This window comes from Myotis nattereri (genome assembly GCF_964212035.1).
Source record: "Myotis nattereri genome assembly, chromosome: 4".
NCBI lineage: Eukaryota > Metazoa > Chordata > Mammalia > Chiroptera > Vespertilionidae > Myotis > Myotis nattereri.
Window position 1 is genome coordinate 13573920 of NC_138079.1, and position 23241 is coordinate 13597160.

Below are 23241 nucleotides of genomic sequence, written 5' to 3' on the forward strand. Positions count from 1 at the left end.
AACTTTTTAACTGGACTGGGCATAGTTTATTGTGACAGGCTGTTCTTTTGGCTTCTAAGAAATGGCACTGACCTTCTCAACTATCAGACCGAGACATTTGTGGGAGGCACTAGGGCTCCTCAGTCCTTGGACCTCTTCTCTCCATACTTACTTCCCAGGGTAACTTCTTCTAGACTCCTGGTCTTAAATACTATCTACCTGATGATGACTCCACTCCCTAATTTTTATCACCAGCCTGAGATTCTCCCCTGAACTCTGACTTGCACATCCAACTATATACTTAACATGTGCATTTTGATTCTGATAGGCACCACATGTCCAAAACCAAAATCTTAATATTTACGAGCACTGTCCCCAAACCCAACCAGATCCCTCTGCAGCACACCTGGCTCAGTCAGTGGTGACTCCATTCTTCTGGTTGTTGGTTCAGTGACAGCCTTAGTCCTCTTTCTCTTATCATCATCACCTAATCCGTGATAAAGTCCAGTGGGCGCTACCATACATATACACCCAGAATTACACCACTTTTCATAACCTTCAATGCCACCATCCTGGCCCACATCACAATCATTTCTTGCTTAGATTACTGCCATAACCCTTAACTGGTATTCATGCTTTTGCCCTTAACCCCCAAAAGTGTATTCTCTACAAGTACCCAGGGTGACTGTTATATACACTACATCAGATTATGTCACTCCTCTGCTGAAATCTTCATTGGCTCACATGGATTTAGCACAGCCAGCATCCTCATCAAGACTTACCAAGACCTTCCTTGCTGGTCACTTCAGTGACTTCATGCCATTTCTTTGCCCTCTTTCTCTAGATCAGTGGTTCTCAACCTTCCTAATGCCGCGACCCTTTCATACAGTTCCTCATGTTGTGGTGACCCCCAACCATACAATTATTTTTATTGCTACTTCATAACTATACTTTTGCTACTGTTATGAATCGTAATGTAAATATCTGATATGCAGGATGTATTTTCATTGTTACAAATTGAACATAATTAAAGCATAGTGATTAATCACAAAAACAATATGTAATTATATATGTGTTTTCCGATGGTCTTAGGCGACCCCTGCGAAAGGGTCGTTTGACTCCCAAAGGGGTCGCGACCCACAGGTTGAGAACCGCTGATTTAGAGTAAGGGCATTCTGAATAAAAGGAACAGATGTGCAAGGCTGGTAAATAGGGGCATATCTGATATGTTTGCAGGACAGCAAGGAGAGTGTATCTAGAGCAGCGGTTCTCAACCTGTGGGTCGCCTAAGACCATAGGAAAACACATATATAATTACATAGTGTTTTTGTGATTAATCACTAAGCTTTAATTATGTTCAATTTGTAACAATGAAAATACATCCTGCATATCAGATATTTACATTACAATTCATAACAGTAGCAAAATTATAGTTATGAAGTAGCAACAAAAATAATTGTATGGTTGGGGGTCACCACAACATGAGGAACTGTATTAAAGGGTCGCAGCATTAGGAAGGTTGAGAACCACTGAATTAGAGCTGTCCCTGGCCACTCTATCAAAAATATTTACCTTGCCTGGCTGACATGGCTTAGTGGTTGAGCATCGATCTATGAACCAGGAGGTCAAGGTTTGATTCCCGGTCAGAGCACATGCCCAGGTTGTGGGCTCGATCCCCAGTGTGGAGCGTGCAGGAGGCAGTCGGTAAATGATTCTTTCTCATCATTGATGTTTCTATCTCCCTCTCCCTTCCTCTCTGAAATCAATACAAATATATTAAAAAAATATTTACCTTGATTATTTTGTCTTCTCCATTTGAAAGGAGCTCAGAGATATTGGTTGATATTGATCACTACTCTCTAAGCTCTAAATCAGTGCCAGTAAATCAGAGGTGCTTAATAAATAATTATGGAATAAATTAATTCATTCAAACGTGAAAGTCAGTACCTATTCCATATTTATATGTCCTAGTTATCAGTGACAAATCTACAAAGTCACAGCCTTGAAAACCCGAAAGCTATTTTTCAGTCTTGGCTGTAATGGTACTTTCAATTAGCAAACAAGGTGGCCCCAAAGTTTACGACACCTGGAATGCTATCAGGCACCCTGATTTAGGCATGGGGTCCAAAAGCTCCAATATTCCTGGTCTGTCACAAACATGAGTCTGTCCCCATACCTTTCCTGGGCCATAGTTTTCTAATTTCTGAATGGGGTATCTGATCTTATGCAACCCAAGTATTTATGTGGAGTTATAAAATATAAGGTGGGGCCACAGTAGGTTTACAGTTGTTCATATAGAAAATAATACAATAATAAATAAATAATAATACAAGAATAAAATCTGTTTTGTGTACTTATGACTGTATATCTACTTTTGCTCCACCCTGGAATTTTAAACTCAAGACCAACAGCAGCAATTTACATAAAAAGAATCTTTAAATGAACATCTAAACGCATGCATTTTAAACAAAGTATTTCAAACATTACAAGTGTTCATTGAAACTCTAAAATTAAAAATGTTAAATGACAAGTTGATTTTTTTCACCAGGTAGCAAAAATGAAATATGGTCAGAGAATCTGAGGAACAGATGGAAATGGGGAGGGAAGAGAAGGCACAAGAGACTGTGCTGCCCAATGGCAGTTCTCTTTCTAGCCAAAGCCTTCTACACTGCCTCCCAACCCACACATACACACACACACACACACACACACACACACACACATCAGACCCTCAGAAACATTCACTCTAGATACTAGAGTGGGATCAGTTTTCACAACATACTTACTTTTACAACCGTTTCCTGAATTCACGATATAAGGAGCTATGGGACTGCTCCATTGGCACACCCCCAACCTCTCCACCAGACCACATTCCCTATTCTTAGTAAAATAATGCAGCACATGCACAGCTTAGCATGTCTAACCAGTGGGACGGAGCTGGAAGCTAAGGCAATGAAACAACCTTCAGCAAGTCACCCGGACACTTTGCGCCCCAGTTTCCTCTTCTCGATGGTGAACGGGAAGAATGTCATGGAGCTTTAGTCTCCCAAGAGCTCCGCCAGTTCCCCACCCTTTGACATGATCTAGTTATTTGTAAACTTATAAAACAAAGTTTCCATACATGTCTCCTCTCTTCCAACCAGAGTGCTTCTTAGTTCCTGCCTTACGGATATTTTGGTACTAGTCGCGGGTTGGCATTAGTAATGGTCTACCTCCAATATTCGATTAAAGAGAAGGGGGAGTGAGTGAAAGACAACACTATGTTCACTTCAGTAAGCACACTTAGCATAATTGGGGCAGGGGAATTGCCACCTTCACCCTGTTATACCACACCAGTAATTTCCAGCAATTACTGTGCGAAATGAAAGACACCCTTGGACACCTGCTTCATGTATGCACCAGGTTCCTTTCTTTATTTTATACTAGAGGACCGATGCACAAAATTCTGCAAGGGGCTCGGCCCTCACAGCCACGGCTGCCTTGGCCCTTGCAGCCCCAGCTTCCTCACGGCCCCGCTCCCTGCCCACTGGTCGTTCCAGAAGGTCGTTCTGTAAGGTCATTCCAGAAGGTCATTCCGCCATCTGGTCTAATTAGCATATTAGCTCTTTATTATATAGGATGTCTCCACAGTCATCTATTTATATTACAAAAGGAAACCTATGAACACAGCATCTAATTACCTAATCTATATCTACACTAATAAAAGAGAAACATGGTAATTGGCGTACGACCGCTACCCTTTTCATTGGCTAATCAGCGAGATATGCAAAATAACTGTCAGCCAAGATGGCAGCCGGCAGCCAGGCAGCTTGAAACTAACATGAGGCTTGCTTGCCTCAGTGACGGAGGATCATTGGAGGAAACCAATGTTCCCCGCCTGCGCCTGCGGCTGCAGGCCTCTGAGCGGGCAGTTTAAGAAACATTGTAACAAATACCTCCGGACTTCAGCCAGCAGATTCGCAACATTGTAAGCAAAGGCCAGAAACCTACTTTCAGCAAGGAGGCCTAAGAGCTGGAGCCAAGCCTCAAGGTAAAGCTGGCCCAGAATAAAAAAAAAAAAAAGAAAAAGAAAAAAAGGAGCGGTTGGGAACTTCAGTCACTCCCAGCCTGAAAACAGCCCTCAGCCCCTCACTCAGACTGGCCAGGCACCCCAGTGGGGACCCCCACCCTGATTTAGGACACCCTTCAGGGCAAACCAGCTGGCCCCACCCGTGCACCAGGCCTCTACCCTATATAGTAAAAGGGTAATATGCCTCCCGGCACTGGGATCAGCGTGACAGGGGGCAGCGCCCAAACCCCCTGATCGCCCTGCAGCTCAGTGTGTGACAGGGGGCGGGGCCCCAACCCCCTGAGCAGCCGTGCTCTGTGCCTGATAGGGGGGAGATCCCCAACCCCGCCCCCCCCCCACGGGCCCTGCTCTGTGTGTGACGGGGTAGAGCCATAACCTCCCCATCGGCCCTGCCCTGAGTGTGAGAGTGGTGGCGCCCCAACCCCCTGATGGGCCCTGCTCTGTGCATGACAGGGGGTGGCACCGCAACCTCCCCATCGACCCTGCCTTGAGTGTGACAGGGGACGGTGCCCCAACCCCCCACTGGCCCTACCCTGAGCATGACTGAGGGTGGCATCACAACCTCCCAATCTGCCCTGCTCTGTGCATGACAGGGGGCGGCGCCCCAACTCCCCAATCGGCCCTGCTCTGAGCCCGACCAGGGGCTGCACCTAGGGATTGGGCCTGCCTTCTGCCACCCGGGAGCAGGCCTAAGCCAGCAGGTCGTTATCTCCCGAGGGGTCCCAGACTGCGAGAGGGCACAGGCCGGGCTGAGGTACCCCCTTCCCCCCCGAGTGCACAAATTTTTGTGCACTGGGCCTCTAGTCTATATAATAAAAGCCTAAGCAACTGTTATACAGAACCAGAACGACGGGTCGCTATGATGTGCACTGACCACCAGGGGGCAGACGCTCAACACAGGAGCTGCCCCCTAGTGGTCAGTGTGCTCCCACAGGGGGAGCGCTGCTCAGCCAGAGCCAGGCTCATGGCTGGCGAGTGCAGCGGTGGTGGCGGGAGCCTCTCCTGCCTCTGCAGCAGCACTAAGGAGCAGCGAGGCGAGTGGTAAGGAGCAGCAAGCAGGCGGGCTGTAAGGAGCAAGGGCTCCCGAACTGCAAGATAGCGCAGGCCTGGCTGAGGGACCCCTCCCCAGTGCATGGATTTCATGTACCAGGCCTCTAGTCTATATATATATATACCCTCTATGCAAATAGACCAGATGGAGGAACAACTGATCAACCAAACAACCAGTCGCTATGACATGCGCTGACCACCAGGGGGTGCACATAGAACATGGCAGGCGTCAGCAGCAGGTGGCATAGAGCGGAACATGGTGGTGGCGGCCACGGCGGGATGGTGGAGCAGGAGAGTGGGGGGTGCCAGACCAAGGCGGGGTGCCAGACCAAGGCGGGGTGCCAGTCGCTGTCATCAGGGTGAGCCTTCAATGGTTACTGAAAATTCTATACTCCCATGTGCCGCAGTCCCGCCTGGCGCTTGCACCTGCTGCTGGCACCGGCCCTGATCACTCAGTGCCATCAGCGGGTGCCAGCAGCAGCTGCTGTCCCCGATCACCCCTCAGGGCTTCTCCACTTCCCCCTGTTCCTGAGGGGCGATCGGAGCCAGCAACCGCCTCTTTCACCCACTGCTGGTGCCAGCCCTTCTTGCACCTGCAGCGGACGCTGCCACTCGCACCCACTGCAGGCACCCGGCACCAATCCCAATTGCCCCTCAGGGCTTCTCCACCTCCCCCTGCTCCTGGGGGTCGATGGGGGCAGCAGCCGCGGCTTGCACCAGCTGACGGCGCCGGCCCCGCTCCCACCCACTGCTGGCTCTGGCCCCAATGGCTCCATGCTGTCAGTGGGTGCAGGAGGGGCTGGCGCCATCAGTGCCTGGGAGCAGTGGTGGCAAGAGCAGGGCTGCTGGCAGACAGGGGACCAGGGGCTGCAGCGGGAGTGGCCGGGCAGAGGCATGAAAGATGGGCCAAGACCCTCCCCTGTGCCCACTGTAGCCTCGTGATGCACAGTTCCTTTCAAGGTGCATGAGTTCGTGCACTGGGCCCCTAGCACTTTCATAAGAAGAAAAGAGTTGCCAATAAACCCAGGTGAGTTGTCAGGTGTTTGGGAGACAACACATTAGTTTTTCAATCATCATGTCTGGTTTAGCTGAACATATGGTGCTACCAGCAGAGTCACCTGCTCAGCCTGGTTTCTGATGGACAAAAGGACCAACCACAGACACGTTACCTACTCTGTATGGGCAGGGAAAAGCAGCTTTCTTTCCCAACCCCAGCCCCTCATTCCCTGTAATAAGTACAAATTCAAGGGCCTTCATTATCGTCACCCTTCCCACATGTAAATTCACTGACAGGTGTGGGGGAGTCCTTTACTGTTCCCAGTGACTAAATTTAGATAAAATACAATACATTCCAGCCATAACCAAGTAGTAAAATTTCAAGGCAATTCATCATTGGTTACTTTTTTCACTACTACTGAAATCAATGTAAACTGAATGTCAACTTTGGGGAAAATCCAATACTTTCTTCTACAGCTAAGTGTAGATCACTATAGGTAATCATATAAATATGGTCAGTTTTACTTGCTTTGGTCTTTTTCTGGATACAATCAACAGGTCTATGAGATTCTTCATTAAATTTGACTTAGTTTTACGAATGTCTAAATCTTCTGATGGGGGAGGAATTAGAGTTTGAGAGACTGCATTACTTTTTAAAAAGAAGCAGCCTATTTTAGTTTAGATCCTCCCGCAGCCTAGGGACGCCCTGCAGATGCTGGACCCTGGCCCACAGACAGGCCCAGCTTGAGCATGGCTCCAACCCAGCTGTACGTCTCCATCCTGCCCACCAGCCACCCCACAATGTGCCCAGGTGCCCCCATGGCGGAGCCAGGGAAGGTGGGCAGGGAGCCCTTTACCTGCCAGGCTGCCCGGCCTCTGGAGGGTGGCGGTGGCATACAGCTCCTGCGAGTGCTTGCTGTACTGGTCGGACGCGTGGACCAGGCGCTTGGTGGGCGACAGGGTGGCGTACGTGCCGATGGTGGAGCTCAGCTGGTGGATGGGCGAGGAGGAGATGGTGGACTGCACGGTGGGGGGCGAGGTCACGCGGATCGGGGACAGCCCGGCCGAGGACACGACGATGTTGATGGGCGAGCTGGTGCTGTAGGACTTGGCCAGGCGGCTGGGCGACTGCTTGGGCGAGGAGCCGCGCGGCGCGGCGTAGGCGGCGCCCTCGGGGGCCGAGCCCCCCCGCTGCAGCTTGGTGGGCGAGCCGCCCTGCGCGCCGGCCAGCGGGGAGCCCCCGCGCGGCGGCGCGGGCAGCGTGGAGCTGGAGTAGTAGAGCGCGGCGGGCGGCGCGTCCGGCAGGTGGAAGGCGCTGCCCAGGCTGGGCGCGAACGGCTCCCGCGGCGGCGGCGGCGGCGGCGGCGGCGCGGGCTCGGGCCCCGGCAGGTGCCCCGCGCGGCTCGTGGTGCCCTGTGCGCGGGAGAGCAGAGAACACGCGCGTTTAGCCGGGGAAGCTCGGCGCCCCGCCCGCCCCCCGCCCGGCGAGGGAGGGACGCGGGGCGCCCCGCCGCCCGAGAGCAATGCTGCGTGCGGGATCCCGATGGCCCTCCAGCGTCAGGCAGGTGTTTCTCCAACAGAAAGAAAAAAACAACTAGCAAAGGCGGCTGACAGTGGCAGCAGGTGTGGTAAAGGGGACAGTATTCTGCTAACGGGGCGAAGATGTTTCTGGAATAGCAGAGGCATCGCAGTAGTCACATGAGGATTTTAAAAAGCCACCCAACAGGGCCACCTTGAGCTAGCTGAGGGCAATCACGATCTGTTAGTGTTAACGAGAAATTCAGGCATTAAATCTCCACCCCCCCACCCCCGCCCCCACGGGCATTCCCCTGGAAACAGTTTCTGCCTCCGAAACTGGCCAAGCTGCATACTTATCGGGAGAACAGCAAGGAGAGCATACTTCCTAGAGTTTATTCTGTGCAAGTGTCTTGCGAATTCTTCTTGGATAACAAAAAAGGAGGGGAAAGTATTATTTTGCAATAAAGACGCTTGGTCTTTCAGTGTGATGAAACACACACACACACACACACACACACACACACACACTTCTAGAGGAATCAGCAATTGCAAATTAAAAAGCCTCCCTTTTCTAGACTGTAATGCTGCGCTCCAAATCTTTCAGCATCTCTTTCTGTGGCTCACTTTTAAGAGCCCCCTGCAGCTGTGTCTTCACACTGAAAAGTCAGTGGTCCCCCTTCCTATACAGGAACACAAAAGACCACAAGGGCTGGGGCGGAGACAGTTGGAGGGGAAATCACTTTCCTTGACTCTCATCCAGAGCCAAATTTGCATTCGAATGAAAACACTACATTGTCAACCTCTTCTGGGCAGGAGGTCCGGGAGGATCCCGGCTTCCCTGAGGAGCAGAGAGGTTTCTGAGAGCAGGCTGGTGTGAAAAGTCGGGTGGGGTTGTACACACAGAAAGAGAGGCGCTGGGAAGGAAGGCTTTGAAATTAGGGATGGGAACTGGGTGGGGAGGAGGAAGCTGACGAGATGAAGGGAAGGGTGAGAGAGACTGAACAGATGCTATCCATTAAAAGTTTCAATTATGCCTCTCCACCCGTTTTGGAATGGCAACTGGCAAATAACAGACTGGGCTCTTCCATCCCCACATCCACAGCATTCCAAATTTTATCTGGGATGTCAGACTCATGCGAAAAGCTAAGGGAATTAAAGGAGCAACATCAAAATCCTCTAGTAAGAGCTGCATGGAATGACAGGGAATCAAACGGTTGAAAGACATTCTCCTTGTGAGGGGTGTGTGTATTTATTTACATATAATATACATATTTGGTATGTATGTGTAAGTCTCTCCCTCTCTCTCTGTCTCTCTGTCTCTCTCTCTCTCTTTCTCCCTTTCGCCACTGACAAAGATTCTCTCCTTGAGCAAACTCTAGTCAAGCCCCTCTTGTTTGAACAAGGCCCTGTGCTCATCTCTGCATTGCACAGTTTTGGCAAGAATCCTACAGAATCCCTTCCTCTTCCCCCACGTCCGCTCACCCTCCATATCAGGCAGAGTTCCTCCTCTGCCACCGTCCCCAGGCGGCATCTCAGCACCCAGGCCTGCCTTCAGCAAGCATCCTGCCGGGTCACTTTAACCAGAACCCCTTCCCCATGGTGTTTCCTCTTAGTAACTTTCTACCCACTGACCCGACCCTGGTCTTCAGCTATAAATTCCCATTTTTCTGTTGTTATATTTGCAATTGAACCCAGTCTAGACTGAGGTCTCTTTCCCCTGTTGCAATCATTTATTTCTGAATAAAATCTGTATTTACCAGTCCTCTGTTCAGTCTGATTTGATTCTCCTCTCACACCACAGAGCACGTATTTTGAGTTTAACAGTCGGTGGGGAGTAAATGTAAGCTCCATGATTTGTTCAATGATGTGTCTCCAGAAACTAGAGCAAAGACTGATTCATAGCAGAGATGCCACGAATGTTTATGGAATGAATGAAAAAACTGTTAGTAAAGCTGGTCCCGAGACTTTGGCAATGAGGGCTGTCATGGGCAGAGGAAGGTGGAGAAGTGCAGAACTGCTGTGCTTACCCTGAACCCCCAAGAGATATTCCAGCAGCATCCAGAGACATGGGGGTGCTTAGACCCAATTCTTGCTTTCCTCTTGGAAGAAGTTCTGAGCATGAAATGTACAGACTGGGCTTCTCAAACCTGGCTGCACGTTATAATCACCAGGGGAGCTTTTGAAGAGGTCCCAGTATCCATGCTGTACTCTAGCCATTTAACTCAGAATCTCTGGAGGTGAGGCTTAACCATCAGGCTTTTTGGAAGCTCACCAGGTGATTCCAATGTGCAACCGAACGTGAGAGTTATCCCTAGAGCAGTGGTTTTCCAAGTGTGGTCCCTGTTCCAGCAGCTAGCATCCAGAGCAGTGCTGGCATCACCTCCTCTTTACTGATTCAGAAACTCAGAAGGAGGGGCCCAAAGGTGTGCATTTTAGCAAGTTCTCTGGATCACTGGGATTTTGGTGATCCCTAAAGTCTGCAAGCCACTGAGCTAGAAGAGACTGTGCTGCAGGGGATGGAGTGGGACAGAGTGTCTGCATTTCTAGCAGCTGCTGCTGGTCTGGGAAGCACTTGCTAAGGTGTAGGCAGTCAGCTTCTGCCTTTCCTTTATTTCTGCAACTCTCCTGGGCCCTGAGCAATGCTCAGCAGCACAGGACCCAGCAGGCAAGGGACAGGAGAGCCTCAGGCAGCGATTTCTGTGAAGTCTTCCCGCAGGAGCACAAGGAGAAAGAGTACCAGAGGGTGTGACAACAGCCCCTTGCTTACAACACAACAAACACTTTTCCTTATGTCTTGGATATACGATATTCATAATAACCATACAAGACATTAATGGTGTTATTACCAAGTAGCAGAATCCTACATAATAAAAGCCTAATATGTTAAGTGTCTTGTCATGCATTCAACCAATCAAAGCATAATATGCTAATGATATGCTAAGGCCATTCAACCGCTTGCTATGATGTGCACTGAGCACCAGGGGGCAGATGCTCCACCCTGTAGGTTAGCTTGCTGCTGGGGTACCGTCAATCCGGAGATAGCAAGATGGGCCAGACATACCCTGGAGACCTCCCACATCCCTCTCTGGCCCCGATTGTGCACTGGTGGGGTCCCTCGGCCTGGCCTGAGCCCTCTTGCAATCCAGGACCCCTCGGGGGATGACAGAGAGCTGGTTTTGGCTTGATCCCGCAGGCCAGGCCAAGGGACCCCACTGGTGCACGAATTTGATACCAACATGAAAAATTATTCTAATATTTAAATATTAGAATGACACAGATCCTAGAGAAACCTTGAATAAATTTTACAAACACTTTTCTTTTAATATGTTGGAACTTTTTTTTTTTTTAATTTGTTGGAACTTTGAGTCTCAGGAATGCTAATTCTGCTGGATACTATTGTCTAATAAGGTTTGTTCAATAGCCACGAATCTGCCGAAGTTTTGAGAACTGCCACACTAGCTCCACAAATTTTGACAGGCTGTAGCAGCCAATCAAAAATATTTCTAAATATTGCAAGATATTGGTGAAATTTAGCCAATAATTTTTACATGAGAAGAGAAAAACGTAACCACTAAAATGTTATATACTCTTTCAGATTGATATTGTTCATGGTGGAAATGTTTAAAATCTTCACTGTCTAATATGACAGCCAACAGACACAGTGGCCTAGTGGGCACTTGACATGTGCACTGGATTTTAACACACATTTGATCTGAACTGTTTGATTTAAGTTGAATTTAAGTACTCAAGTGTGGCCAGTGGCGACCTTACTGGATCACACAGTTGTATAAGCCCTTCTGCAGTTTACAATATATAATCCAGGGGTGTTACACTCCGTTCAGTGGCCTATGGAGGACAAAGTGTGGTTCTTTGGCTAAACTAAGAAATATGTTTTTAACATGAATTAGACAAAAACAGTAATCTTTAGGGAGCTTGTTTCCATTCTTGTGTTTATTTTTTTGTTCCACTGTGGAATTCATTTAGCAGTTCTTAGCCAGTTAGGGATACAAAAGGCTGCACTTCAAGCCTCCTGCCCAATTCATAGGCTGGCTTATTACTGCCGAGCTCATTGGATTAGATACAATATATACACATTTCAACACACAAAGTATTGCATCCACTTTACTGGCGTGGAAGCTCAATTCTACCTTAAATGTATGTAAACACCACTAAACTGTAAATCCAATTTTAAAGTTAGAATTGCAAAACTTCACTTAAAAAAATCAAAAAAGACAACCACACCCTTCATCCCAGAGGATAGTTGGGCATGTGTATGTACTAGCAATGGGAATTAAAATACTATTTTCACTGATGATGAGACCTTTAGAAGAGAAAAGACGATATAACAATTTTTCAATAGATTTAGAGAAGATTGGGCTCCAAAACTGCCCTGGATCACAGCATGAGCTCTTGGCAGGAACAGTTCCTGTTGGTGTTTTTATTTTCAGCTCTTTGAAGGGCTACTTTGTCATTCCCACCCCTCCAAAATGGGGGACCAGGTATGTGAAATTGATAAGTAGAATATTGCCAGCAGATGCCCTGGCAGAATAGCCTCTGACAGGCAGAGTTTTGTGAACATAAAATGTCATTCCTTTCTTGCTTCCTATTATGGGAACTTCATCAAGAGAAAAATGAAAAACATTACTTCCAATTTCTATGAATGCCGTATGTAGCTTATACCTCAGATTTAAAACATGCAGGAATTGTGTTTTAATGAGACAGGAGCAATACACCTAACTCAATAAAGCTCTGTCATATCAAATATTTCATCTGCATGATAGTTTACGTGTAAGTTTCAGAGGGATCAGGTTTAGAATATACTACAGTAGTGGTTTTTATATTATACTAGAGGCTCAGTGCACGAAATTCGTGCACGGGAGGGGGGTGTCCCTCAGCCCAGCCTGCACCCTCTCCAATCCGGGACCCATCGGGGAGTGAAGAGAGGGTTAAGTGGTGACAGGGCTTTGAGAAAGTAAAAACAAGGATGGAAGACTTCTTTCCATGAGTTAAAAAGCCTGAACAATTTTTAAATACCCCCAAACAGGACATGCTTGGGGGTAAAATACCATCTTTGAAGAAATCCACTCTAAACCAAAACAAACTGGTAGCGTGATTTAGTACTATCAGCTATGTATGCTGATTAAAACATCTGAGGATTTGTTGAGCTTTCCTAAGCTGCGTTTGCATAGGGCATTAAGCTTGCACTTGTATAGGAGCAAAGACATTTACTCTCACAACTTGGAAACAAGAAATCAGCAACTCCACAATGTAAACAGTCTTACTTAGGTGTCAGATGAAGTGTCCTGTAATATGATGCAATTAAAATGAATCTACATCCCCACCTAAGTTTTGTGCCCTTGAGCTTACTCCCTGGGATAAATGTGCTTGAACACTACTATCATTGCTTCCTAAATTTTACTTCTCCTTTGAAAGTGTCTTCAGAAAGTGCCACTTTCTAAAATAATTCCCAAGGTAGAAAATCCTGATACCGTGAGAAACGTTTGATTTCAGAAATAGCCAAGTAAAATCATCAAGTACCTTGTCTAGCAATTCCCTTGAGGAGGGCTGGTTTTGGTAAAAACACGAAACGAAGTAAAAAGGAGGCTCCGTACACAGTTCCCAGACTGTCCCTGGAGTCACCCCTGCTGGGAGGAGGAAAGGCTGGGGTTACCAGGCAGTGACATCCTGCTAACACGGAACGTGCCAGAGCAAAGTAAACTTGAGCAACTGAAAAAACAAAGCACTTGGAAGGAATGCCTTTCTCTGGTGAGAACATCTCATTTCAAAGAACCAGGAGAGCTATGATTTTGGAGACAATGCTTTCTCTTTGCACGACTGTCCCAAAAGTATGAAAGAGGTGGAGAGTGTGGGGGAGAGAGATCTTGCAAACCACACTGTCCCTGTCAGTGGAGCTGGACGAAGGTGGCAGTGGGTCCATTTCCCAGGAAACAGAGTGCCGTAGGCTTTTGCATCCTGGGTGGTTTGCCTTCTTGCTGGCCTCCCTTTAATAAAAGTATGATTAGGAAAATTATGAATGAGTATTCTGAAAGTATTTTATATGGTCACTAATAGGGTCTGCCAGGGGAAAGAACATTTAGAAGAAAAAAATAAAACTTTATCTCTGAGAATACGTAAGGAGGGGTTTCTTGATGGCAGCTCTTTCTAAAAAAAAAAAAAAAATGAGCTTTGGCAAAACTACACTGCATAAAACTTTTATTTCAGCAAGATGCTCATTTAGTATGACTTCAATAGCTCAAATATTTGCTAAGAACAGGAAATGTTATAGTAGAATGCATACATGGCTCTCCCTGCCATGAGAACGTTTTCAATTATTAAAGTCAGATTAAATATATTTATGCTGGAAAGAGAAAAGGGAGGGAGAAGATTTTAAAGCAGAACAATGACAAAATATTTCCAGTAGGTAGGCACCTGAACACTCTCTCAAAAGCAAATAAACTGCCGCTTTCCCCAAGATATGCCAAGAAAAGTATACAAAGTGATATGATTTCTCCTCCGAATGCTGCATGATGTCCACTAAACATATCTCTGCGATTTTGTGTTTTCCAAGTAAACAGCTTGTATCATAATTAAGCAAACTGGAGAGATGTTACACTAGTCTGTCAGTATAACCCCCGTCGTTCAACGATCAATAAGTAGGTGTTTATTAGGGATTTGCTCATCCTTTGCACTCTGGGGGTCTCTGTGTCTACCAGGCCTTGACCTTCACAACTGCCTGATGTGCGAGTTCACCATTCATAATGTTCCAAACTCAACGAACACACCAGCCTCTGGCAGAAGTGAGCACACAGCATATTTATAATTACGATATAGCATCAATGAGAACTTATTTTATTTTATTGATTTTTTTACAAGGAGGAAGGGAGAGAGATAGAGAGTTAGAAACACTGATGAGAGAGAAACATCGATCAGCTGCCTCTTGCACACTCCTACTGGGGGTGTGCCCACAGCCAAGGTACATGCCCTTGACCAGAATTGAACCTGGGACCTTTCAGTCCACAGGCCGATGCTCTATCCACTGAGCCAAACCAGTTAGGGCCCAATGAGAACTTTTAAGACAGAGAAGTCAGTGCAGCCTTAAATAGATAGGCCGGATAAAAAAGAAATGGCAATTTTGCTTCTTGAAAGTTCATTGCTCTCCTAGAGTCTCTGCTATTGCTCAGTCTTCTTGAACAGAACTATCGCGCAATTCTTAACTTCCTGCCGCAAGCAGGTGTTTCCCTAGGATTATGCCTGTGCACACACTTCTTCAGTTCTGCTGGGGAACATGAAAGTGGCTTTAAAATCTTTAGGTTCCTGTGAGACTTTCTTACATCTTGCATATTTGGTTTCCTTGAAGGGCAACATGCTTGATGAGACTACTTGATGTTTGGACATGAGGAGAAACCAACATTTTTAGAGTGACTGCTCTATGCCAGACGTTTTACATTCAGCATTTCATGTAATCCGTCGGAAATGGTATGTGAGTAGAAGCAGACAGAGCCTGGTGGAGAGCCAACTCTCTCAACGTCTCACCACCCACAGCCTTTTGCAATATGATTATAAGGAGTAAGACTGGAGTTGGAGGAACCTGATGCGCATCTGGTGAACCCTGAGCCAGTTACTTGGGATATGGAGATTAATTTTGTAAATTTACGCTCTTACAGGAAGGCAATCTGATGGGAAGAAACAGGCTTACATGCAACTTGCTGTAGGGTATTATTATATGTGATATGACAGAACGAAGCTTTCAATATATACACCAGGCCATGTTGTGCCTCTGCTTACCATTCTCTACCCGCTCCTCATTTCAATCTGAGTAAAACACAAGCTCCACACAATGATCTGCTCTGGGTCTCCCATCCCCTCACCGTTCCTGCACCCATTGTAACAACCCTGACCTCCTTGCTGTCCTGTTAGCAAGCCAGCCCACCCATCCAGGAGCCATGCGTTTGCTGTGCTGTCCCCCAGCTTCCTCCCTCTTCTCTCTCATGTCTTCGCCCAAAGGGCACCTTTTCCACAAGGCCTCCTATGCCACACCCACCCTGCACTTTGAGTCCCACTCATCCTATTCTGCATTCGTTTCCTCCTTATAGGAAAGGCTGCAAACCTTATAGGAATCACTGTCATCTAAAAAACTATGCAATTGACTTATTTACTGTGCTGATTTTCTGAGTCCCTACCACTGATTCTAGAATCGTTCTTGGAGGTCAGGGTCCTATTTTTTTACTATTTCATACCAAGCAGATACATCAGCTCATGACATACAGCAGACACACAATAAACACCCTGAGTGCTTTAAAGAATAACCCAGAGACACGTAAATGTAATGGAAAGACTGGATCTATTTTCATGGAGGCACCTCAAAACAGCCACACAAAGGTCACGGTTGACCTAGAGAAGGAAGGGAAGAATGGAGGGGTAACCTACAGACTGTTAGATGCTGGAGCAGGGTAGCTGAGAAGAATGCTGAGAGCAAGGAGAGGAGTAGCTATACATGGACTCCTATTACTTCCCGGAATGGCCTTGGGGTTCTTGGGAAGAATCTTATACTCTCTCTCCTCCAGCCAAGCCCCACAAACTCATCCTAAAGCCTATGGAGAATGACTTTAAAAGATTTTAGTTAGGGAAATACAAGAGAATGAATATTTTTTGACAATTTTTGTGACCCAGTTTTATTCAAACTGATACAATGGGGCAATGCAGGCTGCGCACATATTGCCAGGGCCTGGCATAGAGCCTGGTGTTGATAACCGAAACGATGATTATGTTGAATAAACTAGATTTTTAAAAATTGAAATTAGGATCATTGAACATTTGTGATATTGCTTTGAAATTGCATTCCAATTTGATTTATGAATGAGAGAAAATCACTAAGATTGAAAAATCACTTGCTTTAGAATTACACTTTCTCTTCCAGACCAAGCAATGCAATGCTTTTCTGTTGATTATTGACCTTATTAAATTGGTCTAATATCTACTGCCATAATTTGAAATTTACTAGCCCTCTTTGGGACTTTATGACTACAGGATATTCTGAAAATTAATCTAGCCTTGAAGTAATGAGCTTTAGCACCCGTCAGAATATTGAAAAGAATGAGTCAGAGGACTCTGCAAAACCACTGGAATAAAGGGATTCCCAAGACAATCCTATGAAGGAGATCTTACTGGAGTTTTCAAGGTATAAAGCTAACTGCTGAGTGAAAATACTGGCTGACGTGTTCAGCATTTCTCTGGCAATTTGGGAGTCACAGGTCCTCTAACTCAATAAAACACACCTCCCATACCGCAGCACACTAAAGCTGAAACTAAATCTTGGTACCGATATCCATCCACCACTTAGCTGAAATAAACAGAACTCAGATAGTCACCAACAGCCTCACTCCTATGAATTGGGTGAATTAGATTTCAGTATTTAGATTAGATCCTACCCACTTGCCAGGTAAATGAGTAATGCCAATAACCTTTGCCTCCAACTTATCACCTTCAACATTCACATTTATAGATGCCTTCAAACTATAACCCTGATGACTTCAAATACAGAGTTCTGGTATCTTTACAACTTAGATATACTTTCTGATTAAACTTTAAAGCAGACTTTTAATGTGAAGCCCAATCTTGTCAGTTTAGAGTTTCTACCGTTTTACTCCACAGCAGTTAGTGGAAGATGGAATAGACTCTCACAAGGAGGGACACCCTCAACATGGAAACAGATACATGGCCACATTGCTTGTCTGCATTTATACACCTCTTAATAGGTTCAAACTCTAGATTCATTTGATTGAAGTGAATATATATATATATATATATATATATATATATATATATATATGTATATATATATAATAAAGCCTATATATAATAAAGCCTAGACTTTGGGTGGTGGGCACATGGCGCAATATACAGATCTTGTGACATAGATACCCACACTTAAAACCTATATGTTCATGTTAACCAATGTCACCCCAATCAATTTAATAAATAAATAAATAAATAAATAAATAAATAAATAAAAACTATGAAACACTTTCTCCTAGAATGATCAGATTTCAATTCAGTCAAGATTCTGTTCCTATTCTCACTATTGCTGCCTTAAAATGGGGCATGACAGCTTGTCTAAATGTGATGAGCTTGAGTTTCCAAGTCTCTAAAAATGTAAATAGTAATACAGCCCTTTTGGGGAGATTAAATATGAGAATGTATGTAAAACAGATTATTTGTGGGTGCTCAATAAATGGTAACTATTACTTTTATAAGAAAGCTTTGATTTTGCAGCTAGTTATTGCATAGCTATGTGTGAACAGGTTTACAGGATACTTACAGTTTAGGTATGACAAAGGTGATAAGTTGGAGGCAAAGGTTATTGGCATTACTCATTTACCTGGCAGGTGGGTAAGTTGAAGTTTAACTTAGTTTGCCTTTTATATTGATATTTCCATTTTCATGATGCTCATCTATATGGAAATACAGATTTTTTAAAGTTGACTCAGTGTTTACAACTCAAATTACAGGGGTCTCAGATATTTATGAGAAAAGTAGAACTTTACGGTTTTTCTAGGTACAGTTCTAGGAACTGGTAAAAGCTAAGTCCATAGCTGTCATAGGTTAATTTGAGTATAAAAATGTGCCTTATTTCTGAATGTAGCTTCTTCCACTAAGAAGTATGGCTGGATATCAGGATTAAAAATGGCTGAATCTCACTTGTTTATTTCAAAAAATTAAATAACAATTTTTTATTCTCCGAAAAAAGCATAACATTATTCTTTGGGGTTACTCATATAAAGAAAAAGGGACAGGCCTATCTTCTCAGTAAATCTTTTATTTGCCACTCCCTTTTATCCACAAATTCTATAGCTCAGCATTACCACGTAAAAGTTATAAAGCAATGATGGACAAGGGTTTTTTTGCTTGAAGAACACAATCATTTTTTAAATATATTGCTGGGCAATAAGTTAATAGTAGAAATGCACTGAGACTTTTCAGGTTTTGTTTCATGTATATCCATGTCTCCTAAAGTAGGCCTCTCGCAGTGACTGTCCTAGGCCATTCTAAGTCGCCCTGCCTCCTCTCTGTCAGCACACATTTATTGGGGGCCATGTGGGTGGCAAGAAGCTGCTGATTAAGATGAAAATGATCCTGTCCCCAAGTAACTTTCAGTTTAGTTGGAAAGACACATGGATGGAATAATGACAATAAACTGGTGACAAAGATGTTTGGTTGTTATAGGAGCCGGTGGTGGGTCAGATAGCATATGTACAAGCCAGTAAATGCAGAAAGGGTGAAATCAATCTAGCCAGCTGAAGGGATTGCTTTTGGAGCTGTGGGTTCTTCATTCCAAGATCAAGGGATTAAAAGGGCCTTATCCTGCTGAAAATAAGTTCAAAATAGCTTAAAACAAGATACAATACATCTTCTAGGTTGATGGAATATATCTTGAATTCTAAAGTTATCAAAACAAAAATACCTACCTAGCTATATACCTATCCATCCATCTATCCATCCATCCACCCATCCATTTATGGATCTAGCACAACATTTACACTTTTTGTGAAAAAAAATTCAGATTAGTAGCTACTTCTAATGTCTACTAACCTGGAGCTGGTTTGAATGGCAGCTAATGAATCTGTGCACTGAAACTATAAGAACAAGTATATACCTTAAAGGAACAACTAAGGGTACATTTCAAAAAACTTGACAAAGTGTAACTATTCCTGAATGATCACAATTATCTCCAGAATAGTTCTACATACTTGATTATGCATTGGCATTATGTTTCTTTATATGAGTCACCCCAAAGAATAATTTTATGCTTTTTTAGGAGAATAAAAATTATTTCAGGTGCATACACAAAAGCAGAATGTATGCCATATTTATATCTCATATAGACACAGAAATAGTAAGGACACATATTCACATACCCATACAGATAAATATATAGAGTGTAAATATAGCATGAGCAACTCACAGATATTCCTAAAGAACACATGCTTACAACTCAGTGTTATTCCATAATGGTATTTTATTATTCATTTCCTTCACTCACAGCACCAGAGGCATTTTAGGAAGTTGTGAGGCATGTCGCAGAAAGGCAGGAGGGGTCACGGTGGCTTTCTCACAGCTCTGCTCCAGGACTGTCCCCTTGGACCCCACAGCTCAACACAGCAGAGGGCCCCATTCTCACATACCTGGCTGAAGCTCTGGCCAGCACCTCGGGCTTGTGTGCTGCGGGCAGGGAGCGATGGGGCTGTCTCACCCAGGGCCAGGGTCTGGTTGCTATGGTAGCTGGCTGGATACTGGAAGGACCCTTCAGGTTTGGAATTGAGCTGAAGTGCACTCTGGGAGAGCAGGCTGGGCCCTGCATTGAAAGTCATTTAGAGCAGTAAGTGACAGCCTCAGTGAAGCAGAAATGACATGTATTATTTATTGAGAGTAGCCTAGAATTATCACACACATGATTCCAGCCATCTATGCTTTGAATTCTGAGAACTAAAATGACCATATAATTTGACTCCAGCTCTTAAATGAGATTTTTTTTTTTGAGGTTGAGAGTTCTCAAATGAGTAGTTTTTTTTTTTTTTCAAATGATCTCATCCTGACCTACATAGACATATTTCTTATGAGACACATTAGTTAATCAAGTAGTTATTTTTGGATCAGACAATATCAGAAACATTTAAAAGTCCACCTATTAATACATATTAATTGCATTAATATAATTATATCTCCTACTTAATTATCAGGCTGCAAAAACCCTCAAAACCTTCCAATCAGGAACATAATTTTATAGTGATGTAATACCTCAACCCCTGAAGGGTTGACAGTGCTTAAAATATTAATAGCTCTTCCTACAATGTAGAATTCGCTCTTTCTCAGAGGATTTCTGATGGATAGTAATCTTTGCCATCACATCTGTGCACAGCAGGAGAACAAAGACAGGACACAGTGCTACAAATGGTGATGTTAACATGACTGACAGTGCAAGTGATGGAGCAGTGGGAAGAAGTTCCTGGCTTCAGCCTTAAATTATACTTTGCAAAAGAAATTATTTTATTTTCTTGCATTTCATGTAATGGGATCCTTGCAATAGTTTGTTCATGTTCTTTTTAAGCAAAATTTCTTTAATCAAATTTCATATTTACTTAGGGAATTAAAAAAGAAGTATAGAGGAGTGGAAGTGTACTTGTCAATTTCCATTGTGTATGTTTGAAAAGGGATTGGAGTAAGCAGAGTGAGTTGGGAGGAGGAGGATTTGGCAACACAAATTTTCTCATGTTATGTTAACCATAGAGCAAGTTACTTCTTTTTGGATGGAGGGAAATTACATACACACAGACTAAGACATAATTGCTATCTCATCCTTTATATCTCTCTCTCTGGCTGTTTTAGACAATAGAGTCTTTTCTAATAAGTATGAGCAAATTTCAAGATCTTTATTTCTTTCTTTTAAAGAATAGAACGTAACTTTATATTTCAACCAAGACTGCAAATTCGATGTGGCATAAGCCTTATTTTTATGAAATGATGTGTGCTCTTTAAAAAACATTGGTTCATGTAATTTTTACCGTCTAAGACCCTCCCACCCCCTCTGATACCCCGATGGACATTCTGAACAATGTAAAAATATTTTTTCATCATTGGATATTAAATAATAAGCCAATTAACTAACATGGTAAAGACTTGGTATTTTGGGATCTGTACAGTTCCTGGGAAAAAAGTCAAGGAAGAAAATAAAAACATTTCCATCCAACCCAATTTCATCATGAAGAGCATAACAAAAGTATAATTGTAATCCGTTTTCTTTTAATTTAGAAAATAGAGTCCCAAGTAAACAGCATATACTAGCTGGCGAAGTTTGCAATAGCCAGCAAAGAAATTGTTTAATCCATACTGATGGTATTACAGGCCCAATCACCAGCTATATGATGTCTCTGTGGGGAGTGCATATTCTGAGTGTTTCATTCAGGAACATACTGCCCCCACTGCTGACGTGGAAACTGCCAAAAAGAGAGACAGAGCCAACAAGTGGTCTTTGAGGCACAGGGGAGGGCAGGCTGAGGTATGGGACAGCTTCTGGAAGGGAAGGGAGACCACACATGGGAAGGGAAAGGGGGACCATTGGTGGGGGCAGGGATGGATGGGGACTGACTGTCAGGAGGAGGAGGTATAGTAAGCATTGGGAGATGGTGATGAATTCTGCCCAAGGGTTTTCTCCTTGGTCCCTACCTTCCTGAAAGCCACAACCCAATGGGAGAGAGTAAGCTATGGTGGAAGAGCCAAAGCCCTTTAAGGCTAGTGGTCACTGACAACAGGTACCTTCCCACGAGACTTTCTTGGGCTATTTCTCTGCCCAAGCCCTGCCATGTCTCCTGCCCCAAGATAAAGCATCTCCAGGGCAGTGAAAACTGAAACAGATACAACAGTGCACAGACCTTTGGAAATGTCAATAAAATGGAATAAAATAAAATATTTACTCTCATATCGATAGTTTAACACAATCTATAAAGCAGAAGAGTTGCATGTCCTGGTTATTTGCCTTTCAAAAAAAACCATGTGACTTTACACTGATGAACTTTATTATAGATATAGTTAGCAAGCAAAACGATTTATAAATTCTGAATAGATTCATAAAATTAGCTCCAGAAATCTACAAATGCTTTCCGTGTAGGATCTTAAGGTGACAATTGAAAATACTTTTCAAAAGGTATTTCAGTTAAAAATATGATTTATGTGCTCCTGAAATATACATCACGAAATAATCAGATTTTTTCATCTTTTATACAATCAGCCAAGTATTTGATCAATACTCAATGAAAACAAACCAAAATTCTCCATCTCATTACTTTGTTCACACATCTCCAGCATAAAACGTCAATGTACTCTGACAAAGGTAATTGAAGTAATGAGCAATATATCATAATATTACAACAGTGACATATCACCTGTCAAGGACGAAACAGTCAGGACAACAGGCAAAAATTTTAGAACGATTTTACCATCGCTCACTAGGTTTCAAATCAACAGCATTATTCATTCCAATTTAGAAAGAACAGCTACATGAGAATATGGAAAAAGCTAATATGATACAACAAGTCATAATTACTTTATTATACAAGTAAAATTTACATATAACTAACACTTGATTAGCTTTACCAACATTACTGTTCATCGAAGTAGAAAATACCAATTTTCCATAGATTTCAAAAGCATTTATTGCTTTTAGCTGTAAATCATGACTTTTTCCCTCTAAAACTTAAGGGTTTCCGTCAAGTCTTGCTTTTGGGCTAGTGGTAAAATTAGGCTGAAGTCTTGAGGACGCAATGTATCTGCAATGTGATGGGGGCAATGCAAGAACACTTACGGTGGGAGGAGAGAAAGAGACCTAGACTTGAAACTCCAACCAGGGAAATGGAATCTTGCCTTCATTGCACTTAATTGCTCCAGAAGAAACTTCAACTATGAGGAACAGGGGGTCACAATGACCTCTGAGATAACAGAAAGCAGAGGGCACACTCGGGTATGTACACTTCCAGGACATTGACTTGGTCACAGTGATGTCTTGGACCATTCTGTACCTTGCTCCTCATGGGACAAAGCTGAACTCAATATCTACTCAAGATAACTCAGCCCAGGGG

General features: G+C 44.1%; 1 protein-coding gene across 3 annotated transcripts in view; it reads right to left on the minus strand.

Moving 5' to 3' along the window:
* CTNND2 (catenin delta 2) overlaps window positions 1-23241 on the minus strand; it is a 784675-nt gene that overhangs the window by 320468 nt on the left and 440966 nt on the right. For 2 of the 3 annotated variants that reach the window (XM_081089970.1, XM_081089969.1), the window contains exons 6-7: window positions 19795-19964; window positions 6952-7507 (exon numbers count right to left, since the gene is read on the minus strand). In XM_081089970.1, the coding sequence (XP_080946096.1) occupies window positions 6952-7507; window positions 19795-19964 (726 nt within the window). Of the gene's footprint in view, window positions 1-6951; window positions 7508-19794; window positions 20101-23241 lie in introns of those variants that run through there. The other variant, XM_081089968.1, reaches the window with a different exon arrangement.